Below are 27,625 nucleotides of genomic sequence, written 5' to 3' on the forward strand. Positions count from 1 at the left end.
AAGGAAATGCAAAATTTTGCTACCATTTAGCAATGCCATTATTTGTGTGTATGGATTTAAGTTTCCTTTGGACACATAGTTGTTATTGGACTAGGAGGCAACAGGGAGAAGCTGGGTGACTCCAAATCAGATTTCCTTAAAGGCATTGGATCAGCAGAGATAAAGTGTGGCAGCACTGGTTGGGTGCAAACTTTCACTTACGAGGTGATGAGAAGTTCTTTCTCTAAGTGCATCCATTTTGGTCATGTCTGAATGACAGCAGTTACCCTCCTGAAACTATATGGCTCTGAGGTCTTCCTCCCATGGTACACACTTTTTTTTCCCCCCCACAGTCTGTCTTACAAATGACCATATACTTATTACTTTGCTTTCCTACAACATGAAAAATATCTAAAGATGTATCTATATGTCACTTTCTCCAGCTCTCCTGCCAATGTGAGCCAGTTATGTGCCTCTCAAAAGAAATAGATTATTCTGGATGGAAAATAGCAAATAAATAGGAAAGAGTCCCTAAATAACAAGTTTACTAGGATCTAAAATGCCAAATACTAAGAACCACATAACTGGAATTTAAAACAGCAAAGAAAGAAGGGAAAATACTCTGTAACTTAATACAGAGAAAGCTCTTTTTACAGAAAAGAGAAGCCACAGATGGGGAGGGAGTAATATTTACTATTATTTTTTTGTAAGACAAAAAACTTCACTTTCCCAAAAAATATTATATAAATATCATTAAAAAATAAACTTACCTTTTGGGCAAAAAGAAAATATTAAATGTTAATATTCCACCCTCCCTCCATCCCCACCAACCCAAATCACAAAGTACAGCATTCACATATTTAGCATGGAAAGAAATTTAATCAAGGTTAAGTCTGCAAGGTTAGGCAATCATAATATATATGACGTGTGTGATATAGTATTATGTTTGATACTATTAAAAGTTCCACTCTTTATAAAGCATCTGGGGTAACAATATTAAAGAAAGTTTTAAAGTTGTTGTTCTTCCCAAAGCAACTTTCCACTATCTATAATGCATGCCAGGTTGATAGTGTATGCCAGTGGCCTTGGATAGGAGAGTAAAAAAATCCCAGATGTCATACAACGTTTGCGTTGTTAGAATTCTGCTAATTCTCAGTGAGGGATTTTAAATATTGCACTGTAATGTTTGTTTAAAAGGCTTTTCTTCCCATCTAGAGGGTCTTGCTGCTATAAAAATCCATTTTAACAGGAACAATGCTTAGCTAATCAGAGATCAGTACTCTCTTAGGCTTCAGAGGAACAAGCACAAAGGATACATTTAGAAAAATGTGTAAAATATGACCAGAGTGAATGGGATATATGTACAAAAAATTCCTCTCACACACCCCATACGCCATCATCATCATCATCAGTCACCATTACCAACCACATCATTGCAACACTGTAACCACTTTTTCTTCTTCCTCTCCCTCTCTCTAGACTTTCTTACCTCTCTCCCTCCTTGTACTGCCTCCAGTCTTTTCAGGTTCAAACCCTGAAAGAGAGAGAAAAAAAAAATATATATATATATATGTATACATACATATATAATTGTTGGCAACGAAGTCACGAATAATAATTGGTAATAGTGCAAATATTCTGAAGTAAAATAATTCACTTAACAAAGACAATCTGAATATAGATGAAAATCTCATGCATATGCCAATATTGGTATCTGAGTAAGTCCTCAAATGTGGTACCAATGCATTTCTTGCTAAAGACTAAGATCGTAAGTTAAAACAAAATGTAAAGCATTCGTTTTAGTAGCGCTTGCCTCTCCCTTGGTGAAACCACAATGTAAAAGGTTCTGTTCCAAATTGAAGGAGTACATACAGGATTTTCTCTGAGCAGAAGGTGACATAGGCTCATTCAGTCTGGGAATGGGCATTCACATAGCAGCCCAAGGAGGTCACATCTAACAGTCTGTGAGGATTAAGAGGAGAACAGCATGCAATCCTCTAAAAACCAGGCTACTTAAAGTGTGCTGTCTGATACATCATTTCACCTGGGAGCTCATTAGAAATGCAGACTATCCAGCGCACCTGGGTGGCTCAGTCGGTTAAGTGTCCAATATCGGCTGGGGTCATGATCTCACAGTTCGTGGGTTTGAGTCCCACATCAGGCTCTGTGCTGACAGCTCAGAGCCTGGAGCCTGCTTCAGATTCCGTGTCTCCCTCTCTCTCTGATCCTCCCCCACTCACACTCTGTCTCTCTCTCAAAATAAATAAGGCTAAAAACATTTTTTAAAAATGCAGACTATCCATGGGCATGTAATGTACAGCATGTGACTATAGTTAATAACACTGTACTGCATATTTAATGTTGCTAAGAAAGCAAATCTTAAAATTCCTCATCACAGGAAAAAAAATTGGAACTATATGGTGTTGGATGTCAACTAGACTTACTGTGATCATTCTGCAGTATACACAAATACTGAATCATCATATTGTGGATTTGAAATTAACATAATGGTATATATCAATTATACCTTAATAAAAAATGGCTGTTATTATTTACAAAATGCAAACTTTCAGACTCCACCCAGGGCATGCTGAGAAAGAATATACATTTAACACACTTTCCAGGTGATTCATATGCATGTAATAATTCGAGAAGTACCTCTCTGAGCTGTCTAGAATCGGTGGGTGAATTAACTGGTATACATTGTGAAGTGGGCTCCAAGGAGTGGTGGGGAAATAAAGCTAAGATACTGGCCAAATTGTGAATTGTTTAAAAAGTAGGAGTGTGGACTTATTTTTTAAGTCAATGTTTACTTTGATAGAGTTTCTGAAGATTGAGGGTAAATTTTTAAAATACCAAATGAGGACTCACATATTCTCATAATTTAGTCTATATCTCCATTTCATTTTTTCTTTCCTTTAGAACACTACCAGGGGAAATTGAAAAAATATTAAAAAATAAAAAAACTCCAATAAATATCTTTATTATAAATATTTTTACATGCCTCTAAATTATTTGACAGAGCTTTAGAACTCACAGTTTTCAAAATTTTATAATTATCATTAAGAATTTTGACTAAGTCAAAATTTTGCTCAATTTCTGATGAAAAAATGAATAGGACATAACCCCAACTATATATTCTACATTATTGCCAACACATTTGGTAAGAAAATTCGCCTACAAGAAATATGTGCTAGACTTAAAATATTGCATTCTAGTCTTATATTTTGGAATTTAGAAAGATTGCTACTGTTTTGAGGTTTTGTTAAATGGCATTTGAAAATGTGATAACTTACTTATTAAATATTCAGTTATAAGGAAATTCATGGCATACATTTTTTTCATTTGGTGACAGCATTTTATGTTTAAAAAGTTGATAAAAAGTTTTTAAAATTTATCTTTCCACATATGAAACTCATTCTTGAATTGTTTAGACAGATAACAACAGAATATTAAATACACTAACTTAGTCATAAAAACATGATTACACTATGGACTCTAGAAAAGGCCCTAGAATCAATCTGGCAAATCAGTTATTCTTATAAATAAATGACAGCCTGAATTCTGCGTGTAGAAAATTACCTACATTTACACAATACATTCTGAAAGGCCTAAAACTCATATAGGAAAAGATATAAAACAAAATCTCAACATGGTTCTTAAACCTGGCAGTGTAGGCTAAAAATACATTCTAAGGAGGCATTCATGCGCATACTTTTAGAATATGGGAAATGGTATAATGATATGCTTTTGAATTTGGACTGATAGAGGTTTAAATCTCTGGTTTGCCACCTTTTTCTATGTGCTGACAAATTATATAATATCTCTGAACCTCATTTTTACTTGAAAAAATAATAACAGAGCAGCTATACCATGTGTTTGTGTGAAGGTTGAATGAGGAATGTTTATAGCATATAACTAACAAAGGACCAGGAAGGTATATCCCAAAATATTTTCTTCTTTCTCTTCTTTCCTTCTTCCTCCTCTTATTCTAATTTGTATTATCATTATCATGTACATAACATGTCTAAATATGAGACCAACTTGAGCAAAATGCCTCTGTTTCATGCCTTTTATTTGAAGAATCTAAAATATCTGGAAAATATTTATAAACAACAAACAATGAGAATGTTTATATTGACTAAGCACAAGTAAAAATGTTCTCTATACACACTTTCTCATTTGGCACTCATGACCACCTTTTGAGGTAGCTAGGACTTTCTTAAAATTGTGAGGAAAAATTTGCCACTAGTTCTTCAACCAATTTTGCTGTTTCCCACTTCCACTGCCATCTAATTCTGGTACTCAAAATATTAAATGGCTTGTTATTGTCTTACAAGCTGCTGACACTTGAGGTTTTTTTTAATTTTTTTAAGTTTATTTATTTATCTATTTGGAGAAAGAGAGTGAGCACATGAGTGGGATAGAAGCAGAGAGAGGAGAGAAGGAGAATCCCAAGCAGGCTCTGCACTGTGCAGAGACCGATGTGGGGCTCAAACTCACAAACCGTGAGATCGTGACCTGAGCTGAAATCAAGAGTTGGACACTTAACTGACTGAGCCACCCAGGTGCCCTGACACTTTGTTTAAAAGTTTCTCCCTTCTCTTGAGAATCTGATGGCCTCATTTTGTATATTTTCTATTACTACATCTTCAAGGTCACTGATATTTTCTTCTGTCTAATCTATTTATCTCATTCAGTGAAATTTTTACTTCAGCTATATTGGTTTTAATCTCTAGAAATTCAATTTGAATATACTTTTCTGTCATCATATTCATATTTTAAATCCTTTATTTATTTATTTATTTATTTATTTACTTATTTATTGAGAGAGAGAGAGAGAGAGAGAGAGAGAGAGAGAGAGAGAGAGAGAGAACATGAGCAGAAAAGGGGCAGAGGGAGAGGGAGAATCTCCACACTGGGCGTGGAGCCCACAGCGGGGCTTGATCTCATGATCCGGGCCAAAATTGAGTTGGTGGCTTAACTGACTGAGCCACTCAGGCACTCTGAAATATATATATTTTTAATAGTGTTTTGAATTTCTCTTCTTTAATTCTATCATCTATCATTTCCAGGTGGATTTCTATTGACTGAATTTTCTCCTAATTATGAGTCATATTTTCCTATTTCTTCTAATGTCCAGTAAATTTTTACTGGTTGCCAGACATTGTGATTTTTATTTTGTTTAATGCTAGATTTTATTACCTTAGAAGGAGTTAGAATTGATTCTGGCAAATAGTTAAGTTACTTGTGGGTCATACTGATCCTCCTGAGGCTTGTTAAAAAAAAAAAATTAGAATGGGTCTGAAGAAGTGGTTAGAGTTACTTATTCTTATTACTAGAGCTTGACCATTTGTGCTCTCCACTGAATATCCATGAAGATTCCCAGAACTGTGAAATCTCTGGGAATTTATTTACTTAAATTTCTCTGTCAATTATTCCTTTTCAGCAGTTGTTCTTTGCCTGGCCTTGTAAAATTTCACTCTGCATTTGTAAAGATCACTATTCAAACAAAATTCTCAGGGGTACACCAATATAGATTTCCAGAGTTTTATCTCTGTGTTTTCCCCTCCTTTCTGGTAATCTGTCCCACAAATTCTAGCTGTCTTATTCTCTCCAAACTCAGATATTTGTCTCCTCAGCTACAAAATGTAAGGATCCTGAAATTCTCTCCAGGCTGTCCCTCCAGGAACCATGGTCCAAACATTGCCTCCAGGCTGAAATCTAAGTATTGTAGGCACTCTTGATTTGTTTCCCTTCTCTCAGGCATTACAGTGCTTCTCTCTCTATTTTTTAATGTGTGAGAATTTTAATATATGTTTTGTTCATATGTCTAACTATTATAGCAAGTCACATAGTCATTACGCTCTCACGAATAGAAGCGGAAGTCAAGGTGTGTATTTTAAACTTATTTTTTCAAAGGAGAAAATCTAAAGTTTCAAAATTTGAATTATATGATCTGAATATAGAGCTAGTATGTACAAAAGCAAAACTTAATTCAATATTTTAAGAGCCCAGATACCTAGTTCATCCATTCATCCTTAGTCAAGTTTCTTTAAATTCATAGCACTCAAAATGTTTAATATGTTGTATACTCAAGAACTCAAATTTATTATAACATGGATCTCATGCAGGAGTCATGATGATTCTTCAAGGCAATGCAGTGATTGAGAGGAGTTGGGTGTCAGGACGTTAAGAAAAAGTACACCTGTTTGGATGGAATAGGGGCTGGAGGGTAAGCTCTCCAGCATAGATCTGGTATATCGTGTAAACTACGTAAAAAGATTGGTCATAACTTAGGCACTGACTTATTGAAAGAACTTCAATCTTAAGATCAAAGAAGTGAGTCAGAGAATCTGATGCCAAGAATTTGGGAGCCACATGGGCAAGGAAAAATGATCTAAAAGGACTCTCTATATATTTACAGAGCCTCAGGTAATATTGTGTCTCAATAAAGGACTCAAATGATCTAGAGTATAATCAGATTCACTAAAAATTCTCTAAGTATGATCTGGGAGATATGATTGCCTAAGGGATGACAGGAATTGGTCTGAGTACCAAAGTAAGTCTAAGCCTTTAAGTCAGGTCAGTGTGGAGCTTGATGCAGGACTCCATCTCACGATCCTGAGATCATGACCTGAGCTGAAACCAAGAGTCAATAAACCGACTAATCCACTCAGGTGCTCCAAGATATTGCCTTTTTTGATATTAGCCAAATTAAAGACTATTAGTACAGTTATAAAAAAATAATTATTATTTTGGGGGTGTTCTCTTTGTGCCAAGCACTGCTCCAACTGTTTGACCTGGGTGATTCAATTTTTACAATAATCTTATTATATATTACAACCAAATCATTTTTCCCACTTTGAGCTAAAATGATCTTTGAGTTGTTCTACTCTGTTTTCGGACTGATTTCCTGAGACAAAATATGTGCCACTGTAGTTCTTGCTATTGTTGACTTCGTTTTGCAGCTGTGGTTTACAGCCCCAAAGAATGACAAGAGTGTGAGTAAAATAATTCTGGCTTCTCGGCTTCTTATCACGATATTTCTTCATCTTAAACAGGAACACATTTTAAGGAAAAAATAACACTTTGGAAGATGAGGAAAATGTTAACTCTAGATTTCGGTTTAACCTACCAAGAAAATTATGTGGGGATGGGAAGAAAATGGGAGTTGTACAGGATGATCTCTGCTGAACTTTAAATCTACTATCTGCACTGTTTTAATTTTAAGACAGGCAGATTGATTCTCTTACGGATTCTTGCTATGTATCTTTTGATCTTGTATGGCTTCTCAGTGAGACTGATGAAACTACTCAAGAAGTAAAGAAATTCAGGTGAATTTGAACACAACTTGATACATCTATTGTCAATCGTATCTGGTTCCTAAATTCTGGTTTTCTTAATTTGGGTATCCGCTTTTTCATCTATCAGCTTGCTGCAGGGACTTGAAATTCAGTGTCAAGTTTCAATTACATTGCTGATAAAAAAAAAATCTTAAGTTGTATGTATGGATTTCTAACCTTAGCCTTACTTAGGATTCATTTTGTAAGTGATAGTATTGAGATTTGTGACTCATCATAGGTTTACAGAATAGACTTAGATATTCAGACACTTTCCCATGGCTGCTGAACCTACTTAAAAACTGCAAGAATTCACTCATGCATATAATGTCCACTCTTCCTTTAAAGTTAATGAACATAGTTTTAAAATACTTTGTAATTCTTTTATACCTCTCTTAGCCCTTATCTTATTTTTTTAATGTTTAGTTATTTTTGAGAGAGAGACAGAGACAGAGGGACAGAGACAGAGACAGAGCATGAGTGGGGGAGCAAAAGAGAGAGAGGGAAACACAGAATATGAAGCAGACTCTGGGCTCTGAGCTGTCAGCCCAGAGCCTGCCGTGGGGCCTGAAATCACGAACCACAAGATTACGACCTGAGCTGAAGTCAGACCCTCAACCGACTGAGCCACCAGGCACCCCTCTCTTTGCCCTTATATTAGAAATTTTTTAAAACTACATTGAAATTGTAAGTCAGAGATTTGTAGTGCACCTGTTTGAAATTTTACAGAAGTACCAGGATATGGGCTAAAATCTATCCAAGGACCAAAAACAACCAAGTGTCAAAATGTGTTAAACTTTGTTTTCCTTTTTTTTTTTCATTTCAAAGTGAGTCATTCTAATCATCTTTGAAATGCTATGCCTTGATATTTGTAATCAATTCACTGGAAGCTTTGAGTTGCTCTTCATCTCCCTTTTGAAAAACTGAGATATGTCATTAGTTTCAGAGACTTCACTATTCTTCTTTGCTAAAGTTCTGACATTTTAAAAATGGAAAACCATCCTAGATTTCCTAAGTAATAATGTAACTACACAATAGGATATTTTTTAATGAACACATAAGCATATAAACAATAGTATGCATTTATTGAATTCTTACTAGAAGACAGGCACTACACTAAGCACTTTACAGTACTATTTTTTATTACTCACCATAATTTATTCCTCACCATTATACTATGTTTCAAGTGCCATTATTAATTCCCATTTTTGTCACAGAATAATTGAGGAAGAGAGTTTAGTTAACTTGTCTAAGAATACACAGCTAGGAGGAGGTGTAGTATTGAACCCAGAGTATATGACTACAGAGTTTCTTTTGCAGCCACTACACATACTACCTCTAGGAGTACCTATCACTTTATGTTTTATGTGTATTGAGATGAATATCTAAAATGAATTAAATAAATATATGTGTAATAAATGAAAAGTTGAGTAACACCTTGGATGAGTAAGGCTGATTCTGGAATTATATTAAAGTTCACTTAAAGCATGTCAATTTTATATATTGAAGAAATAAATCCAAGATAATTTCTTGGTTTTGAATTCATTTAGGTTTGGCAATAACTGTGAAAAAAAAAGTTAAAGTAAATGAGACTGGATTCCAGAGTTCCTGATTTCTTGGAAAGAAATGTAAAATTCAATTGAAATATTTCCTGGGGCAGACAAAGATTAAAAGAAAATTAATGTAACTATGTGAGCACAAATAACATTTCATAGAGTTTGTCTGTGATTATCATTGCTCCAGGCTAACTAAAATATTAAACAAGTATAGCACTTTCATGCCTCCAGTTTTCTAGCAGTGCTCATCTTGGTATAGCACATAAGTTAAATTTCCCCTGCTCCAGGGAATATAAGGATATTTTATGAGTAGATACAATGAAGTTGGCCCTAAAAATGGAGTATTTCCATTGTTTCTGATGTTCGTAACTTGGTCGTCATTTGTGATAAAGATGTCCTTCCATTTCAGATATGAGAGGAATCAAGAACATATAACCTCTGTTAAGACTTTATGTAATGTTATTTCTGACAACTTATATTTGTTAATCTAATTATTTTTTTAAGTTTATTTATTTTGAGAGAGAGAGAGAGAATGAGTGAGAGAGGGGCAGAGAGAGAAGGAGAGAGAGAATCCCAAGCAGGCTTCACACTGTCAGTGCAGACCCTGACAAGTGGCTCGAACTCTTGAACTGAGAGATCATGACCTGAGCCAAAATCAAGAGTCAGACGCTTAACCAAGTGAGCCACCCAGTCACCCCTGTTAATCTAATTTTAAATAGGAAGTTAAAGATGTGTGTTTCAGAAAACAAGTAACCCTAAATATCGTCAGTGAAAGGTGAATGCTTTAGAATTCTCTCATGGTGGTAGCATCAGTCCAACTGTGAATTTAAACAGCTATGGACAGGATTAGTACTTGATTTGTAGAATACAGAATCATGAAAAATTTGAAAAATCATTCTTGATTATACTAAGCTATTTACATCATTAACCTGTCTACTAGGCTGCCTTTAAAAAAAAGAATGTAGTGAGGTACTGCAAAAGAGAGGATTAATAGCTAAGATATGGTTATCTATCTATCTATCTATCTATCTATCATCTATCATTTCTGATCCCGTCTCTTCCGAATCCCCATTCCTATCACTCTGTTATAGAAAATGGCTCTAATGTAGTCCTTGAACAATGTCAGATGGTCTTCTACATTAGATGCTCATCCCAGCTGGGATGCCCCTCATCTAGGGATCTGCATGATCAACTCCCACAGCTTCTCGTCTTTGTTTACATTTTACCTGATCAGTGAGGTCTACTTTTATAATCCTATTTAATATTATAGTTTACTCTCTAGTTCACCTCCAGGGATGCTTAAAATCTATTAACACACTGTATACATTTACTATTAATGTGTATTATCTATCTTTCCACATTAGAATTTAAGTGACACAAAGACAGGGATTTCTGTTACTATGTTTTCTAACTTATCCCAATTGCCCAAACAGTGCCTGGAGCATGGTAAGTGCTAAAAGTTTGTTGAAAACATAGAATATTTCCTTTTCTATTCATTCATGTCTCTAAAGAGTTCCACTCAATCTGTACCATATTACTTTATATTTGTAAATTTTATAAGTGGTACTTGCCTTAATGATCTATCAGATAAAATAAATTCATTTATTCCTGTTCAAGTTAAATCAACATCAACCTAAATTTTTATTTATAATATTAAGATTTTCAGCATTTTCTATCACACTATCTTTTGACAATACCAAAGTGTGCCATCATGTTTTTCTTTTATTTTTTTTTATTATTTTTTTTAATGTTTATTTATTTGTGGGAGAGAGACAGACAGACAGTGTGAGCGGGGCAGGGGCAGAGAGAGAGGGAGACACAGAATCTGAAGCAGGCTCCAGGCTCTGATCTGTCAGCACAGAGCCCAACGCGGGGCTTGAACTCACAAACCGAACCGTGAGATCATGCCCTGAGCCAAAGTCAGACACTTAACCGACTGAGCCACCCAGGCGCCCCTTCTTTTATTTATTTTTTTTTAACATTTACTCGTTTTTTGAGAAAAAGAGACAGCGTGAGCTGGGGAAGGACAGAGAGAGAGGGAGACACAGGATCTGAAGCAGGCTCCAGGCTCTGAGCTGTCAGCACAGAACCGGAGGTGGGGCTAGAACTCAAGAACTGTAGGGGCGCCTGGGTGGCGCAGTCGGTTAAGCGTCCGACTTCAGCCAGGTCACGATCTCGCGGTCCGTGAGTTCGAGCCCCGCGTCGGGCTCTGGGCTGATGGCTCGGAGCCTGGAGCCTGTTTCCGATTCTGTGTCTCCCTCTCTCTCTGCCCCTCCTCCGTTCATGCTCTGTCTCTCTCTGTCCCAAAAATAAATAAACGTTGAAAAAAAATTAAAAAAAAAAAAAAAAAAGAACTCAAGAACTGTAGGATGACCTGAGCCAAAGTCCCACGCTTAACTGACTGAGCCACCCACAGGCCCCTTTTCTTTCAAATGCGTAGGCAATAATCAGCGACAAAGATCTTATAAGAAAAAAAAATGTTGATTTCAAAATATATCTTCGAGCACAATTCTCAGCTAGACAGTGTCCCTTTTCTACCAAGATGACAATGATTATTTCAGGATGAAAATTAAACTAGCATATTCAAATTTAGAAATAGAAACTGAATTCAATTAAAATAAATATCATAGATTACAGGAATCTATCACAAGACCTAGAGTAATTATTCAGTTTTATCATAATTTAAAAAAACTTAAGAAGGTTTAGTCAGAAAGATTGAATCTATATTATGAATTGAGAATATCAGTTTACAAAAGGGCCAAGTTCCATATGATTATATGTAATAAATTCTAAATGACATTCAAAGGGCTTCCAATCCTATCACCACTGACACTGTGGATTCCTTCTTGAGTACGATATCTTGATAAAAATCCAAGAGAAGTTGAAAAATGCTTTCATTTAACTTGTTCTTCCAACTTCTTGACCTCTCCACATTCTGTTCATCCTCCTTCCTGTGTCACCAACACTTCTCCACTCTGGCAGTCGGCATTAAGATGTATTTTCATTTGTCAGTGTCACTATTATTTACAGAAATCAAATCAGCATCTCAGTTCTTCAAAGTAATGAGTCTTTATGAATTCTATTTGCAAGGGGCTCTGTGTTTCTCAGTCTACTTGTTGGGTGGACCCCTCAATCCTGCCCTCTTTTTGCTGTGTCTGCAGGTTCTGTGCCCAACAGTCTCTGTATAGTGCTTCTGTGTTCTCTTCCTTACTGATGTAATAGGAAAAAAAATATATAATTTTCTTTTAAATGTTTATTTATTTTGGTAAAGAGACAGAGCGCATGCACACATGAACAGGGGAGGGGCAGAGAGAGAGAGAGAGAGAGACAGGAGAAATCCCAAGCAGGCTCCTTCTGTCTGTGCAGAGCTTGATGCACAGCGTAATCCCATGAACCATGAGATCACGACCTGAGCTGAAATCAAGAGGTGGCTGCTTAAGTGACTGAACCACCTACACTTATAACAGTTATTTTTTCTTCACTTTTTCTTTCATTAATTAATTAATTAATTTTAGTTTTATTTATTTTTGAGAGAGAGAGAGAGAGAGAACACAAGTAGGAGAGGGGCAGAGAAAGAAGGAGACAGAGAATCCCAAGCAGGTTCCACACGGTCAGCACAGAGTCTGATGAGGGATTGAACTCATGAACCATGAGACATGACCTGAGCTGAAATCAAGAGTCGGCCATTTAACCGACTGAGCCACCCAGGAATGCCTATTTATTTATTTTATTTAAATACAAGTTAGTTGCCCCAATAGGTTTTTTTTTTTATTTTTATTCATTTTTGAGAAAGAGACAGAACATTAGTTGGGGAGGGGCAGAGAGAGAGAGAGGGAGACACAGAATCCGAAGCAGGCTCCAGGCTCTGGGCTGGCAGCACAGACCCTGACATGGGGATGAAACTCACGGTCTTTGAGATTATGACCTGAGCTGAAGTCAAACGCTTAACCGACTGAGCCACCCAGGCGCCCCCCATAATAGGTATTTTCAAATGTTAAGTGTACATGATTAAATATTTGGATAAAAATGTATATTTATTTTTATGTTTACCTTATATTTATATTATATGCTTTTTGCTTCTGGGAAAAGAAGTCTACCCTTTACAAAAAGAAACCACCATTGTACCAAAACACAGCATGTATTATATCTGATGTTTACTACTAATAAACAACATTAAGGGTTGCTACAGCTTAAGGGCTTTAACTCTTTATGCATTTTATAATGACAGTATGGGTTACATGTGTGTGAGCATCAACCATATGCCAGACTCTCTTCTAGGCTCTGGGGAAATAGGCATGAACAAAACAGACAAGAATTCTTATCCTTGTAAAGTTTAAAATCTAGTGATTTTATTACTTTGTGTTAATATATTTACATGTGAGTGTGTGCGCATAGACATAATATCATTTTCTGCTATTTCACTAAAAAAATAGTGCATTGGGTTCCAGCTTCCATTTATATGACAAGATAATATATTTAAAGAATTTTTCCTCTATTATCAGATTTGGAGTGCAGAGAGCAATGACAGGGTTCAACTGATTTCTACCAGAGCAAGATCTGTAAGGAGATATTTTTAACTGCTTCTTCTGATCTTGTATTACCAACTTTTTACATGGGCATATTTTTAGGCACTTAAAAAAATGCAAGCAAACAATTAGTAATAGGATATCCACGTGCATTATTTGGTTTGCAAAATCAACAAAAATGTGTAAAGTGTTTCTCCTGTTAATTACTTGCCTTTCAGATATTGTATTGAATACTGTGGCTTGCACACATTTTAAATGAAACAGGTTATGTCTTTTATTATTTATTTGTTTGTTTTAGCTAAGCAAACAAATGTTCTAGAAAGCACACCCTAAGACCTCTAATTCCCAAGGCTTATAGGTACAGCGACATTTGTGTGCACATTCTGATCATATGGGGCTGAAAATTATTTTAGCTATTAAAATAATTTCAAACCAAATAATTCATCATGATTTTATTCTCCTGTTATCAAATAAAAACTGTTTCTTTACCACTGATATAATTCATAAAAAGCAGCTTTCTTCAACTCAGTCTTTTAGGAGATTGGAGATTTCAGGTACAATGATGTCTGTATACTACATAGTCTGAAGTTGCTATCTTGTTAACAAATGGTTTTTCTCATTCTTCTCTGTCTTTTACTCTCTTTAGCTAGGTCATTTCTGGAAGGAACCTTCTAGAAGAACAGGCCCATCTCCCTCCCTGAAACCTGGGGCTAATACATTTGTTCACTCATACTTGTAAACAGAGATTTGGGTAACTTCAGATACTTTAGCTAGTGAAGTTTCAGGGACTCTTGAATACATTGGATTTGAAGGATTGAAAAGACCATCATTCTTACAATGAGAGCCATTAGTCCATGTAGTTAAAGAATCTGCCCAAAGATACAGAAGTAAATACTTTGAATACAGGTTTTCCACTTTAAGTGCCACCTTTCTACAAGAAGGGCCTAAAGCATGTTCCTCATTTATCTTTTCTAAAGCATTCTTTGAATTTGTACTGCTAATAATTCCTTGCAGATGACATTTAGAGTTGCTATTTTTAACAACTAAAAAATGGTCAAATGCTTTTGGGGACATCCTCACTACTAATCTAAATTTTCCATCCAAAAATTCTCCAAACTCGTGGAGATCTTCAGTCACTTGCGCCTACCACTTTCTCATTCAATTTCCCTCTAATGTCCTTCTTCTTCAGTTTAGAGGCCAAGGCCCATGATTATCACCAGACTTGACACAAAACCTTTCAACATTTTGGATCCTTTGTTCTGCTGTTGTTCTTCCCTAGCAAAGACTAAACTCTGGATATCATCTACATAAAATATAACTGTATCTTCTATATATGTTGGAGAAAAACATATTTTTTTTACATTTAAATTATGATCACAAATTTGCTCTCAACGTTTTCTCAACATCTGAATCTCTCCTGCTTTAGAGATTTTATACCAACTGTTCTCTTCCTGTAATGATCTCGCCCCACAATCTTCACAGGGTTATCTACTTGCCATTTAAATCTCAGCTTAAATTTACTGTGTCAGAGGCCTCTCCTGATCACTGAATCTAAACTAGATATCAAGTTGCTCGTTGTCATGTCACTCAATTTTAAATTTTTGCTTGAAACTTACCACTAAAGAATACTTTTATTAGTTGGTAGACTGGCCATTTCCTTTCACCAGACGGTAAGGTTCATGACAGTAAGCAACACATCTATCTTATAAATCCTGACATCTCCAGTACTTAGCATAAGATCTGGCACTTAGTAGGTGCTGAACAAATATTTATTGAGTGAATAGAATGAATAAGCCTCTACAACTCTTAAAAATTGATATTTATTAGCTCTTTTTCATAAACATAGTATTAACATATAGCCCCTAATATTTGCAATTTAAATTCATTCCAAAGAAAAATGAATTGAATAAATTGGTTCCTTTCTTTTACTGACCTTGGGAAAATTATCTAAGCCTCTGAGATCACATTCCTTTTTCAGAAAATTAGAAAGTTAGGCTAGTCTCTTTAAGCTCTAAAATACGGAGCTTTTCTTTTCTTTTAGAAAATTAAGGTTTAAACCTCTCCATTTTAACATTTGAGCTCTGTTACCTAATCAATTGCGATTCAACAACTGTATCAATAATTGTGGCCTTTGCCTATACTAATGTCTCCCTGCTTTTTTTTTAATCTCCCTTAACCATTCTAAGGGTACTCCAAAATATTATACAAGTAACCACTGCCAGTGTGAGTGCATTATTCAAATTTTGCTGTAGATACTTTATATTTTTAATAATTATTACATTGTAAATTGGCATAGCTTTCAGCACAGCCATTTAAAGTTTTCACTTTTAAATATAGTTTTCATTATGTACAACTCTGTATCATCCAAACAACTCTATTGAACACTCAATATTAAACAAATAAATCAGACTATGTCAAAATCTACTCCTGGACATCTTACTTTATTAAATTGTTTATTTCTGTCATTATTTATTTCTAGGAACAGCAAAACAGAACGGAAAAATAATGTGTAGTCTTAGACTGTAAGTCAGAAATTGCACCATGGCTTAAATTTTCGTCTGACAGATCAATGTTACATAATTTTGATAGATCAAAGCTCCATAATGTAATTTGATGTCCTCTCAAACCCAAAGACCTACCTGAAAATAAAATGACAATTTCCAGTACCCAACACTCTAATTTAACTGCATTTGTATCATGAGTTGCTGGAAATTGGATGCTCTTGGAAATCTATGAACATTAAGAAGAGAATGTTACAACTAGTTGGGCATATTTTTATCCTCCCAGTCTGATAATAACATCTTCCAAAAGTCAGGTGATGTTTTAAATACATCATTTGTAATCATCAGGTTTCCATTCATACTAGTCCAGTGATTTGTTAGAGTAAGAAAGAAATAATTAAAGAAATTCTATAGCTACATTTGGCAAGGGTTAGCTAGGCTATAACAGCTGGGAAGATATATTTTGAAATTAGATACTGTGTATTAACTCCAATAATAGTGTTCTCTGATTTATTCAACTTGAAAGTGTAGCCATGGAAATGTTAGGCAATATGACCACAGCTTGAAGGTCTAGGGTTATCTGTAGGACAGCAAAGCTGTGAGAAATGGTATTCTTTCCTCTTAAGGACTTCAAACTACTTTGTACCATTTCCAACCAGCGGCAGGCATTCAAACCTGGGAGAGACTTTGAAATTCCCTAGGACTCCCTTCTACCAACCCTGTGCCACCATCACCAAGAGTGCCACCATCACCTCCCTTAAAGAGGAAGGGAAAGACAGTCAAAATGCAGCAACGTTTGTGTCAGCATATGCTTTCCTTCTGCTAATAGTTATTTAACCAACCCAATGACTCCTCCCTTTTGTTCTCTGGCTCATTCATTCATTCATTCATACATCCAATAAATATTGTTTTGAGTGCCTACTATGTGCCAGGCCCTACCCTATGTGCTGGGTCAATGCAGACAAATTATATTTCTTATGGTGCTTACATTAAAATATTTCATAGACGTGTAATTTTACATAAAGATTGACAGAGTGGTAGCATTAAAAACACAGCTTAAGAAGTCATTTGGCTCATCCTTTTTATTTTGTGAGGAAGCTGAGTCCTAGAGATAGGGAATATGATTCTTGAAGATTACAGTTAGTGAAGGCCCATGGAATACATGACACCAGTATTTGTTCTACTTCTCCACATATCCATTAAGGACAATTACCTCTTCACCTCTGCCTTTTAAAATTACTATTTTAAATTTAAATTCTTAATTAAAGTTAAATAATTATTTTAAAATAATTAAGTAAATTAAAGTTAATTAAAATAATGAACTTATTTAAATTTAAATGATCTCCTCTTATTCTTTCACTATGTTCTGGTTATTCTTTTACTGTGATGTGGATGACCTGGTTGAGAGAGTTCCGCTTTTTAGTTTGCCCTTTTCTGAGTCACCTTCAATTTCAGATTCTTTAATTGTTGTCTGACACCATAGGAACAATCTTGGCTGCAAAGGAGGCCAGGTGAATCCCCAAGGTTTACTGCTTTGAGCTTCATTTCTCTTCCGTTGCTAACTGTGAGACCATTTGGCAACAGTTGACTCAGAGCCTTAAGATAATTAGTTCTTCCTCAGAATGGAATGGATTTTAAAGAGGAAAATATGCAGCATTTGTTTCGAAACCCAAATCTATCATTTGTAGAATGTGACCCATTTTGCTTGTTCGATGATGTTTTTGAAAATAGTTTATATAAATAATGTCCTCAATAAAGTGGTCTCCCCATAGCTTCATTCTGAGTTATTTCTAATACTGTCCCAAGCACATCTCGTCTCAAATGGAAAGAAACAAAAAAACTCGATAGGAAAACATAAAATACTACAAATAACATATAAAATCAAAACATAATTTTAATTAAAATGGATTAAGAATGTTTAATACATTAATAAGACACTTTAATTTCATTTTTATGCATATACTTAGCACCTAGCATTTAGAATAAATTACTACATATTGAAGCACTTAGTATCTTCCTAACATTTTAACTCAATCATACAATACAGGAAGCCATATTCAAATATGAGTTTTAAAAAGATTAATATAAAATTTTCAGTATGATTGGGTGCAATTTTTTATAACTTCTACATATATGTGTATTTCAGATTAATAATCTAAGTCCAACAAAATTGAAATATTTATTAATAAATGTAATACAATTCGTCAAGAAATTTGTTTAAACATAGCAGATCAACAATCAGATCAGGTCTTACTAAATTGTATTGTTCTTTATTGTATAGGTAATGATAAAAATAAAATCCTTATGGAACAAAATACATATTGGTCTTCAGCAGACAAAGTTCCTGGCACACAGCTCCTTAAACCATTAGAATTTCCTAAGTGATAAACATGAACATAAGAATTATCATTATTTTCCAATATTATGGGAAATAAGTTGCTGCTTCACAGCCAATAATGGGAGGGCTCTCCTTTTTTGATAAAAAAAAATGAGTAAATCACTCCCTTTGATATGGAATTCAAAACATGTGCAATCTCGGATCAGTCAACACTTATGACCTCATTTATAATTAATATTATAAGCAATATTAATAGTATAATATGAATATAATAACTTTATTATTATATAATGATGTATATTATTGTGTCACACTGTGGTATATCAAAGTACTCAATATTTTCTCAATCTCTTGCACATTCACAGCTCCCTGTGTTTGTTCCCTATAATAAGAATGTCATTGTATTATCTTTGCCATAGAAATTTTTAAGGAAATCAAAGCTCAAATGTCACTGTCTCCTGGAACTTTCATAAATCTTCTTAAAGAAAATCCTATTTACTTTCCTTACACTTCTTAATCCTTTGAACACTTCTTACAACATTTTCCATGGTCTATTCCATATATTAAATATCCATTTATATCCCTCTCAACCACTATTCCCTTAAATTTATAAAAGCACTGTACTTTTTTTTGTTTGTTTTCTAGTGTGATGCACAGAACAGGCAAATAGACCTAATACAATACAGACCTTGATCTGTATTGTCTTCACAACGTAGGTGAAATTCTGAAGAAAAATTTGAAAACTTGGGCTTAGACTATTAGAATTCTAGGACAGCAGAAAACTACTGGCATTATTTCATGTTCTTTCTCATATTATAATTACACAGGTTGATTCAAAATTCTGCTGTGCCCTACTGACCCCCACATACTGGCCCTGTAAAGTGTACAGAGAAAGTTAACATAGTGGGTCTACATATTACTCTTGAGAAGGAACCTCTTTCAGGGCTGGTAGAACTTGGCTTTTGAAGTCCCCTATATTGTTAAGGCTGTTTTGTTTGCTTGGGGCACTGAATTCACTGTATCAGTCTGATTTATGGTGAACATCTGCTTTCCTTGTGGGAATCTGGAATTTCTATAATTGTGGCTGATCACATAGGCATAGAGAGCCCGTATAACCAGTTTCCGCCAAAGATGTCGGGCTGAGGCTATAGCAGGCTTTTCTGGACAGAAACATATGTGTTCCTGCATTTAACTACTGGAGGAAGAAGCACATTCTATGTGGCACCCTCTGAGGGAGGACTTTCTAAAGCTTGTGCATGGATTCCTCCAGACTCAGCCCAATGTGTCTTCCCTTGCTAATCCTTTTACCATAACATAATAGCCCTAAGTACAACTGTGCCTGAGTAATGTGAGATCATTTTAGTGAATTTCCAAACATGTAGATCTTCTTGGGACTCATGACACATAAAGGAACTACTTATGTACTATCTTGTTACTTCTCCTGATAAACTGCTTCCAATCGCTGAGATACTCATTATAGCAGACAAATAACCAAGTGTTACATAGAAAATCTAATTGTCCCCTCTCTTCTATTAGCAATTTTTATTTCCTCACAAAATGGCATAGTTTAAGCATGGTGTTGCCTAGGTAAGAGATGGGAGAGTGAAAAAAAAAAAAGATAGGTAAAATTATTTTTAAGATATTAAGTTGTGCTTTGAAAGATAATGGGGAGATAATGTAGTAGAAAGAAAACATTAATGGGTTTTATGATCAAGTTAACATCAGGCCATTTCCCACACATGAAACCTTAGGGAAATCATTTAACCTCATTGGGAACTAATTCTGACTATGTAAAATGGGATAATAAAACTTTCCTGCCATTGTTGTATGGATGCTGAGAAGATAAGTTAAATTGTGTATAATACAGTTCAACATTATTATATTTAATTAGGATTTCTTTCCTCTCTAATTCTAGGCTTTAGGCTTAAATCTGGAAAGAGAATCATGAGGATGTTAGAGTTCCATTCAATTCTGATCTCTCCAGGAAATTTTGGAATTATACTGGCCTGTAACTTACTTTGGGGAAACCATGGAAGGATCAGAGAAATGAATAGGAGTAGAGATAAATAGCAGGTACTGATGAGTAAAAAAATAAATATAATGATTTTTTTTTTAAGAGAGAGAACATGAGGAGAGGAGGGGGCAGAGGGAAAGAGAGAAATTAAGCAGGCTCCACGCTGAGCATGAAGCCCGACATGGGGTTCAATCCCACGACCCTGGAATCATGCATGCCCTGAGTTGAAATCAAGAGTCTGACACTCAACCACCCGAGACACCTAGGTGCCCTTAATGATTATTTTTTAATGTACCAGCAAGCATGCAAAAATCATCTAGTTCAAGTAAAAATTGTTTGATAACATAAGGATGTACAGGATGTACATGTAAGGATGTGTTTATTTTCATCTCCAAATACATGTGTTATTAGAGCACTATCATAGTAATAAACTTTATTAAGTATTTATTGTAAGCCAGGTATTAAACTGGTTAGTGAATTGCATGCCTTATTTAATCCTGTGTTCCACTTTAAAGAGTAGGTATTACTTTTACCCCAATATGCTAATGCAGAAATCGAGACTTTTAGATGTGATATGTCCAAATGACTAGTGAGAATTCAGCAGCAGAGTGATGTACTACAATTCCTCTTGAATAACAGCACTTTCTTATTCCTCAGCTTTTGTTTGGAACACAAAACATCATAATTTCCTATTTTATTTGAATGTAACTACTCATGTCATAGCTACACACTAGTTTTTTTATTACAAAAATAACATATTTTCATAATATAAAAGTGAATACTGGGGCACCTGGGCAGCTCAGCGGTTAAGCGTCTGACTTTGGCTCAGGTCATGATTTCATGGCTCGAGCGTTCGAGGCCCGCATTGGGCTCTGTGCTGACAGCTCAGAGCCTGGAGTCTGCTTCAGATTCTGTTTCCTTCTCTCTCTGCCTCTCTCCCACTTGTGCTCTGTCTCTTTCTCTCTCCGTCTCTCTCCCAAATATAAATAACCATTAATTTTTTTAATTATAAATGTGTATATTATTTGACATCTCTGTACAGTCTAATACAACACTAAACCAGGCCTGATGAAATCACTGTTTTTTCCTGAGATTTTGCTTTTCAAGATGCTCTTGCCATCTTTTCAAGATGCATTTGGCCTCTCAAAAACAAAATGAGAGGTCCTTAACACTGTGGAAAGGTCTACTACAGATTATATTTGTAATTTTTTTTCTCTTCTTCATGAAAAACATGCCCAAAAAATCATCCTGAAACTATTGAAGATGGAATGTGTCCAGTGAGTCCAACTTGCTCTTCCATGAACAAATTTAGGAGAAAGAGCTATACATAGATTCTCCATGTATTGAGGACTAAAATTATAATAAGAATTAGCTCGATTTTATATATGGGCCAGCTCAAGACAGCCAAAGCGCTTCTGATGTGGCATACTCACATGCATTCCGAATCAGCACCAGGGACCACCTGGTGCCAGAGAGATGGCCATGTAGCCACTAACATAGGTTAGCAGCAAGAGTTGCAATGTTAGAAGACAAAGTCTGAGAAACCTTTGTCAGAGACAAGCCCTGAAGGTGTGTATCATCATCCTGGAGGCACAAAGTGAGGCTGTACAATGAGCCAAATCAGCAAGGCATCCTCATGGATCTCTTACACTGTATGTACCTGGGCATCAAAAATTGGCACCACAAAACAGCCAGAATCAATTGCAAGGATGCAAGGAAGCATTCTAATGTGTCTTCTGCTTGGGTAAGGAAATCAAATCTGATGCCTTTTGGGGCTATAAACCCTGGAGCAGCCTGAATACTTAAAAGGAAGACAAAGTTTAATCAAGAGTTACTGAACTTCTGCTAACTGCAATTAATTTGAAAACCAGATGTGAGATGATTTTTGTGACCGTGTTTTGTTAATGAGTGAATATGGTATATTTATATTTGTTATGCTGATAGTAAAAGACTAAAGAGGAAAAGTATAGAAATATACTAGGATTCTTGCATGACAACAATTAGCTTAAATATTTCCCGCAGTAAATTTTGCCCCCAGGAAGAGTTGATAGCCTCCATTCCCCACTCCACCTAAATAACATACTAGTTCCTATGCAGAAGTAATTAGAAGAATTTCCATCAACTTTTCTTAGCTTAATATCAAATATTTATCAAGTATCTACTACGTTCAAGGGACTTGGTTATGCTGAGAAACCAGAAGTTACAGCTTCTGGGGAATTTGTATTTAATCGTAGCCACAGAAAGAGATAGTCTCTCTCCTGGCTGGACATTTATTCAGAGAAAACTGAGACCAGTACTTCCTTTAGTTATTTAATTGCCAGGCCAATGAACACACGAAAATAAATTATGCAAGAAACTGTCAGGAAAGTGGATCTAGAGCTGGAGCCATTGGATTAAGATGGCCTTGAAAACTTGCCTTCTCTGTCATGTGAATAATACATTTCTTTATTATTGATGCAAGTTGGAATTAGGTTTTTTGTTCTTTGCAGTTGAAAGTCTCTGAACTGATACAGCCTTGCACAGGTCTTTCAACCTCACAATATTTTTTTTTTCCATTTGCTATGAGCCCTAAGGATAGTAGAGGTTTATTATGAATACCTAATGAGAGGATATTTAGTCACTGTGCATTGCAATCCATAAAATAAAATACATTTTAAAGTCATCATTTAGGAGTATTCACACACACACAAAAGGAATCAGATTTAAGTTCATTCTCACTAAGCATCATGTATATGCAAACTAAAATGCATGGGTACTGTTTTTCACATAGAAGAATTCAGGAAAGAACAATTTTTTATAGCAACTACCCACAATATAACTGGAAATTTTATGGAAATTAAGTATTTCAAAACATTTTCACATTTATTTTACAAAAGGAAGACAAAGTTCCTGGTGGACAATATGTGAAAACAAATATCGTGAAAAATTATGGTCAGTAAATAAAGGTGAACATTTTCTTGCAAGTGCACCAGCTGCTAGCAGATACAAACACTAACACCATCACCAATTCCATTTAGTTTCTTTAATTAGGAAGCACATTAGGTATCTGGAGGAGAACACAGGCTACAGAATTGAGGCTGTGGGGAGAAAACCAGACTCCAGAGAACAGAGCAGCTAACCGGGCCTGACGAAGAAGTGCAAGCTGGGATGTGATTTGAGAGGCAAGAAGAAATCAAGTAGAACTACTTGGTAGTGGAAGAAGCCAGGAGGTTAAGAACTTATTCAATGACATTTTACAAGAACTTGCTTCAGGGAATTTCCCAGTAGAAACATAAATTCTAATGTCGGGTTTGCATTTTATCTTTGTAGCTTTGAAAATGCATTCTTCTACATGTAAGGAGCATCCGATTTATATTGCTTACTAAATCATCGCAACTTGGCCATGAGTAAAGAATTAAAAAAGTGCGTTTTAGAAAATAACTAGCCAATTGGTTTTTGTTTATTAGGAATAACAATTCTTAATATTTCCCAGTAAATACTGCTTGTCTTTTACCTATCTACACTTAAAAATGCCCAATGCTCCTCAACCGAACTGCATGAAATGATATTGGTTTTAACAGAATAATGGCTGACTGAATAGTTTCTATTAATATTATCATAGTTTATGAAGAATTTTAAAGATATTGAATAAAAGGAGACAAGTTGCAGAACTACCAAAATGTTAGTAAATTCTCCTGAACCAAATACTGAGTCTAGCCAGGGGATAGAAAAGGAGTTTGTTAAAGAACCACAACCAGAAGACTAATTGAATGATTGTTCAACAGCCTGAACTATGGCACGAAAATTGATCTTAGAGAAAAAAAGCAATTACTATTTTTGTTGGTATTTCAGCAATGATAGAGAGGTCTGTGTGAGTCTGTCGCTCTTCAGACTACTGAGGAGGTTTTTAGAGATCTGTAATACAAGATTTTTCAAAAAGCATGATTGTCCTAAAGCTCACAAACATGTTTTAATTTAGTACTGGCCATACTTAAATGTTCTTAATGACATATTCTTAAATGTCTTAAAGAAAAACTTGCCAAATATACACTCATACTAGGTAGAATTAGTTTTATAAACACTGAAAAACAGGCTCGTAAAATGAAACAATTACTGACGGACCTCTAATTAAACTATAAATTCATGGGGCACCTCAGTGGCTCAATCAGTTAAGTGTCTGTCTGACTCTTGGTTTCGACTCAGGCCATCATCTCACAGTTTGTGAATTCGAGCCCCGCATCGTGCTCCATGCTGACAGAGTGGAACTTACTTGGAATTCTCTCTCTCCTTCTCTCTCTGCCCCTCCCTGCTCACTCTGTCTCTCTCTCAAAAAATAAATTAAAAACAAAAAACAAACAAAAACAACCCTATAAATTCATAATTTCTTATTTAGTTTTTTTGGTGTTCTTTGTTGTTTGTTTTAGTTATTGACTAGGAGCTCACTCCGTATCAATCTAATACAATTTCTGTTAAGTTGCTTTCATTTTAAAAACAAGGAACATACTTACATCCTGTCAATCATATTTTTTGTTCAGACCTTTCTATTCAAACTACTAAGATCATTATTAAATCATTACTATAATGGAAAGATATTTCATATTCAAAGTTAGAATTGGTACTTTGGAGATATATACACATGACCTTAATAAATGAAAAGACAACAAATCTTTCATTACACACACACACACACACACACACACACACACACATACACACATTCTATCACAAGTTACTTGGTTCCCTAAGGAAATTATTTTTTTGCATTATGTACAAGCAAATTCAAGAACTGGAATTTCTAGGAATACTATATAGATAATATAAACCAAATTAGGACATGACACAAAATAAAAGTGTTCCCAAAGTTGATTCTTTGACAATATTAAAACATTACCAAAGTAATATATATATTTCAAATTTTATAGTATTTTCCTTTCAAAAACCACATATCGCTTTCTATCACTAGTAAATATTCCTTATTTTTAGTTGGGGAATAGATTTGGTATCCTGTATTTGGAAGAAAAATGATTGTGAGAATTATTATAAAGCAGGATACAGATTATGATAAATGAACCTTATCAATTCTTCATTGGGGGAAGGCAATATTGTATACTGATTAAATATAGACATAGTGCAATTCCCAGATCCTCTACTTAGGAGATACATAACCCTGAGCAAGTGATTTACGCTTTATAAGCTTCAGTCTTCTTCCCTACAAGACGGGAAAAGTCATACTTACCTTATATTATTTCATAAACTAAGATGTTAAGCTTAGGCCTTCTAAGATTTGGAGCAAATGAGACTTCTTGGAAGGATGGGGAGAAATGAGCTTTCTATAGTTAGCCGGTTGGGAAGCAAAATATGACACAGAGAATGAGACTCTGGAGAAGAGTGTCACAGCAGTGTTTGTGAGAGTCAGAGTGAGGGTGCAGGGTTGGAAGGCTGGCCTACAGCAAGCATCATTGTGTATTGAAAAACATTAAAGATTCACCTGGAAATGAGAGATATTTGTTTCAGCACCAGACCATGATAGCTGTGTAAGGGAACATAGTGCAAGACAGAATAGCCTAAGCTTGCGAAGAGTAAGAGAATTTTAAGAAGCTTGTATTTTACATGACACAGAAAGGACATGAGGATGTTATAATCCAGCAGACCTGGCATGAACACTACCTCAGACATTTATTTAATGGGTGGCGATGGGAAACTTACACAGAATGTATGACACTCCATCTACCTGCTAAATTATCTGCGTAGGGTTGTTTTGAAGAGCCAGACAAAAGGGAGGAATACATAAATTTACACACATAAATGGTGATGATCTTGTAATATTGATTGAATAAAATGACAGTCATTTTATAATCCCTCTCGTACTGATAGTCTATCTTTTTTTTTTTTTTTTAATTTTTTTTTTTCAACGTTTATTTATTTTTGGGACAGAGAGAGACAGAGCATGAACGGGGGAGGGGCAGAGAGAGAGGGAGACACAGAATCGGAAACAGGCTCCAGGCTCCGAGCCGTCAGCCCAGAGCCTGACGCGGGGCTCGAACTCCCGGACCGCGAGATCGTGACCTGGCTGAAGTCGGACGCTCAACCGACTGCGCCACCCAGGCGCCCCGTACTGATAGTCTCTCAACTTCAGTCTGTCACCTCTTAAAATTCATGTAGTTCTGTGAGATCACAATCCAGACAGTAGGGAAGCTTGTTCTTTGAACAAGACTAAAGAATTAACTTACACAAACATACAGGCGAGTAGAAAGAACAGTCTTTAGCTTTTCTAACTACATTTGCCTTTTCAACAAAGCCCAGAAACAACTATTGCTGCAAATGTTTGCTGTTGTTATAATTTTGTAACTTCCCAATTATTTTCCAATTATTTATTAGCCTCCTTTCCATTTCCCTGATGTTACTAGCAGTAAAAACCCTCAAAAACTCCCAATTTAAACAGAACAGAAGACGTTAAGAATACTGTATCCTCTGGAGATCTGTTAGTGCAAGATTGCATCTTGAAAAGTATGTGGTGGAAGCCATGAATAGAAAGGCAAATGGAGGGGCACCTGGGTGGCTCAGTCGGTTAAGCGTCTGACTTCGGCTCAGGTCATGATCTCAACAATTTGTGAGCTTGAGCCCCGTGTTGGGCTTTGTGCTGACAGCTCAGAGCCTGGAGCCTGCTTCAGATTCTATGTCTCCCTCTCTCTCTTCCCCTCCCCTGCTTGCACTCTGTCTCTGTCTCAAAAGTAAATAAACATTAAAAAAATAAAAAAAAGAAAGGTAAATGGAATGACTCTCTGGGACTTAGAGAAGGAAAGAGAAAAACCAACATGAAGTCAGCCTAAGATCAGCCTGGAATCCTTACATTTGGGGAATATCTGTATGTGTGATGCCATTCCTTGTCATAATTTACCAAAACTATGTGATCACTGCTCAGAATTCTCAGTTCAAAGTGGGAGACCAAGGTTTAGGAAGATCCTTTTTATAATTGCTTTCCCTCCTCTTCCATATGTCTAAGTCCAACAAAGCTGAATTGGAGAGAGCTGCCCTGTTGCTGGCAGTGACAGCAGGTGTGTGGAGAAATTTTGTTCATCGTAACATGGGACTTCACAATTCTTACTCATATGCACATTTGAGGACAACAACAACAACAACAACTTTCCAAAAGATTATGGTTTCTTCAAGGGCATTTTTTTTTTTTGTTTTTCTAGTTTTATTCTCAAACTACTTTAAAAACTATCTTGTTAAATAGTCATTCCTATTCCACTTGTGCTTGGGTTATTTTCCATTATTTTAATGATTTATATATGCTAAACAACCTTGCCAGAGGAGAACACCTACAGAGCTCAACCACTGATTTAATATACTTTAAATACTTTAAGCTTTATATGTAAACAAGCTTTC

General features: G+C 35.6%; 1 protein-coding gene across 1 annotated transcript in view; it reads right to left on the minus strand.

The window, feature by feature from the left end:
- Nucleotides 1-842: 842 nt before the first annotated feature.
- The window catches only part of CCSER1 (coiled-coil serine rich protein 1), an 848,536-nt gene continuing 821,753 nt past the window's right edge, over nt 843-27,625 (minus strand). The window contains exon 10 of the mRNA XM_032592937.1: nt 843-1,513. Coding sequence (XP_032448828.1) covers nt 1,388-1,513 — 126 coding nt within the window. The 3' untranslated portion in view covers nt 843-1,387. The remainder of the gene's footprint in view (nt 1,514-27,625) is intronic.

This window comes from Lynx canadensis, chromosome B1 (genome assembly GCF_007474595.2).
Source record: "Lynx canadensis isolate LIC74 chromosome B1, mLynCan4.pri.v2, whole genome shotgun sequence".
In the NCBI taxonomy this organism is placed as follows: Eukaryota; Metazoa; Chordata; class Mammalia; order Carnivora; family Felidae; genus Lynx; species Lynx canadensis.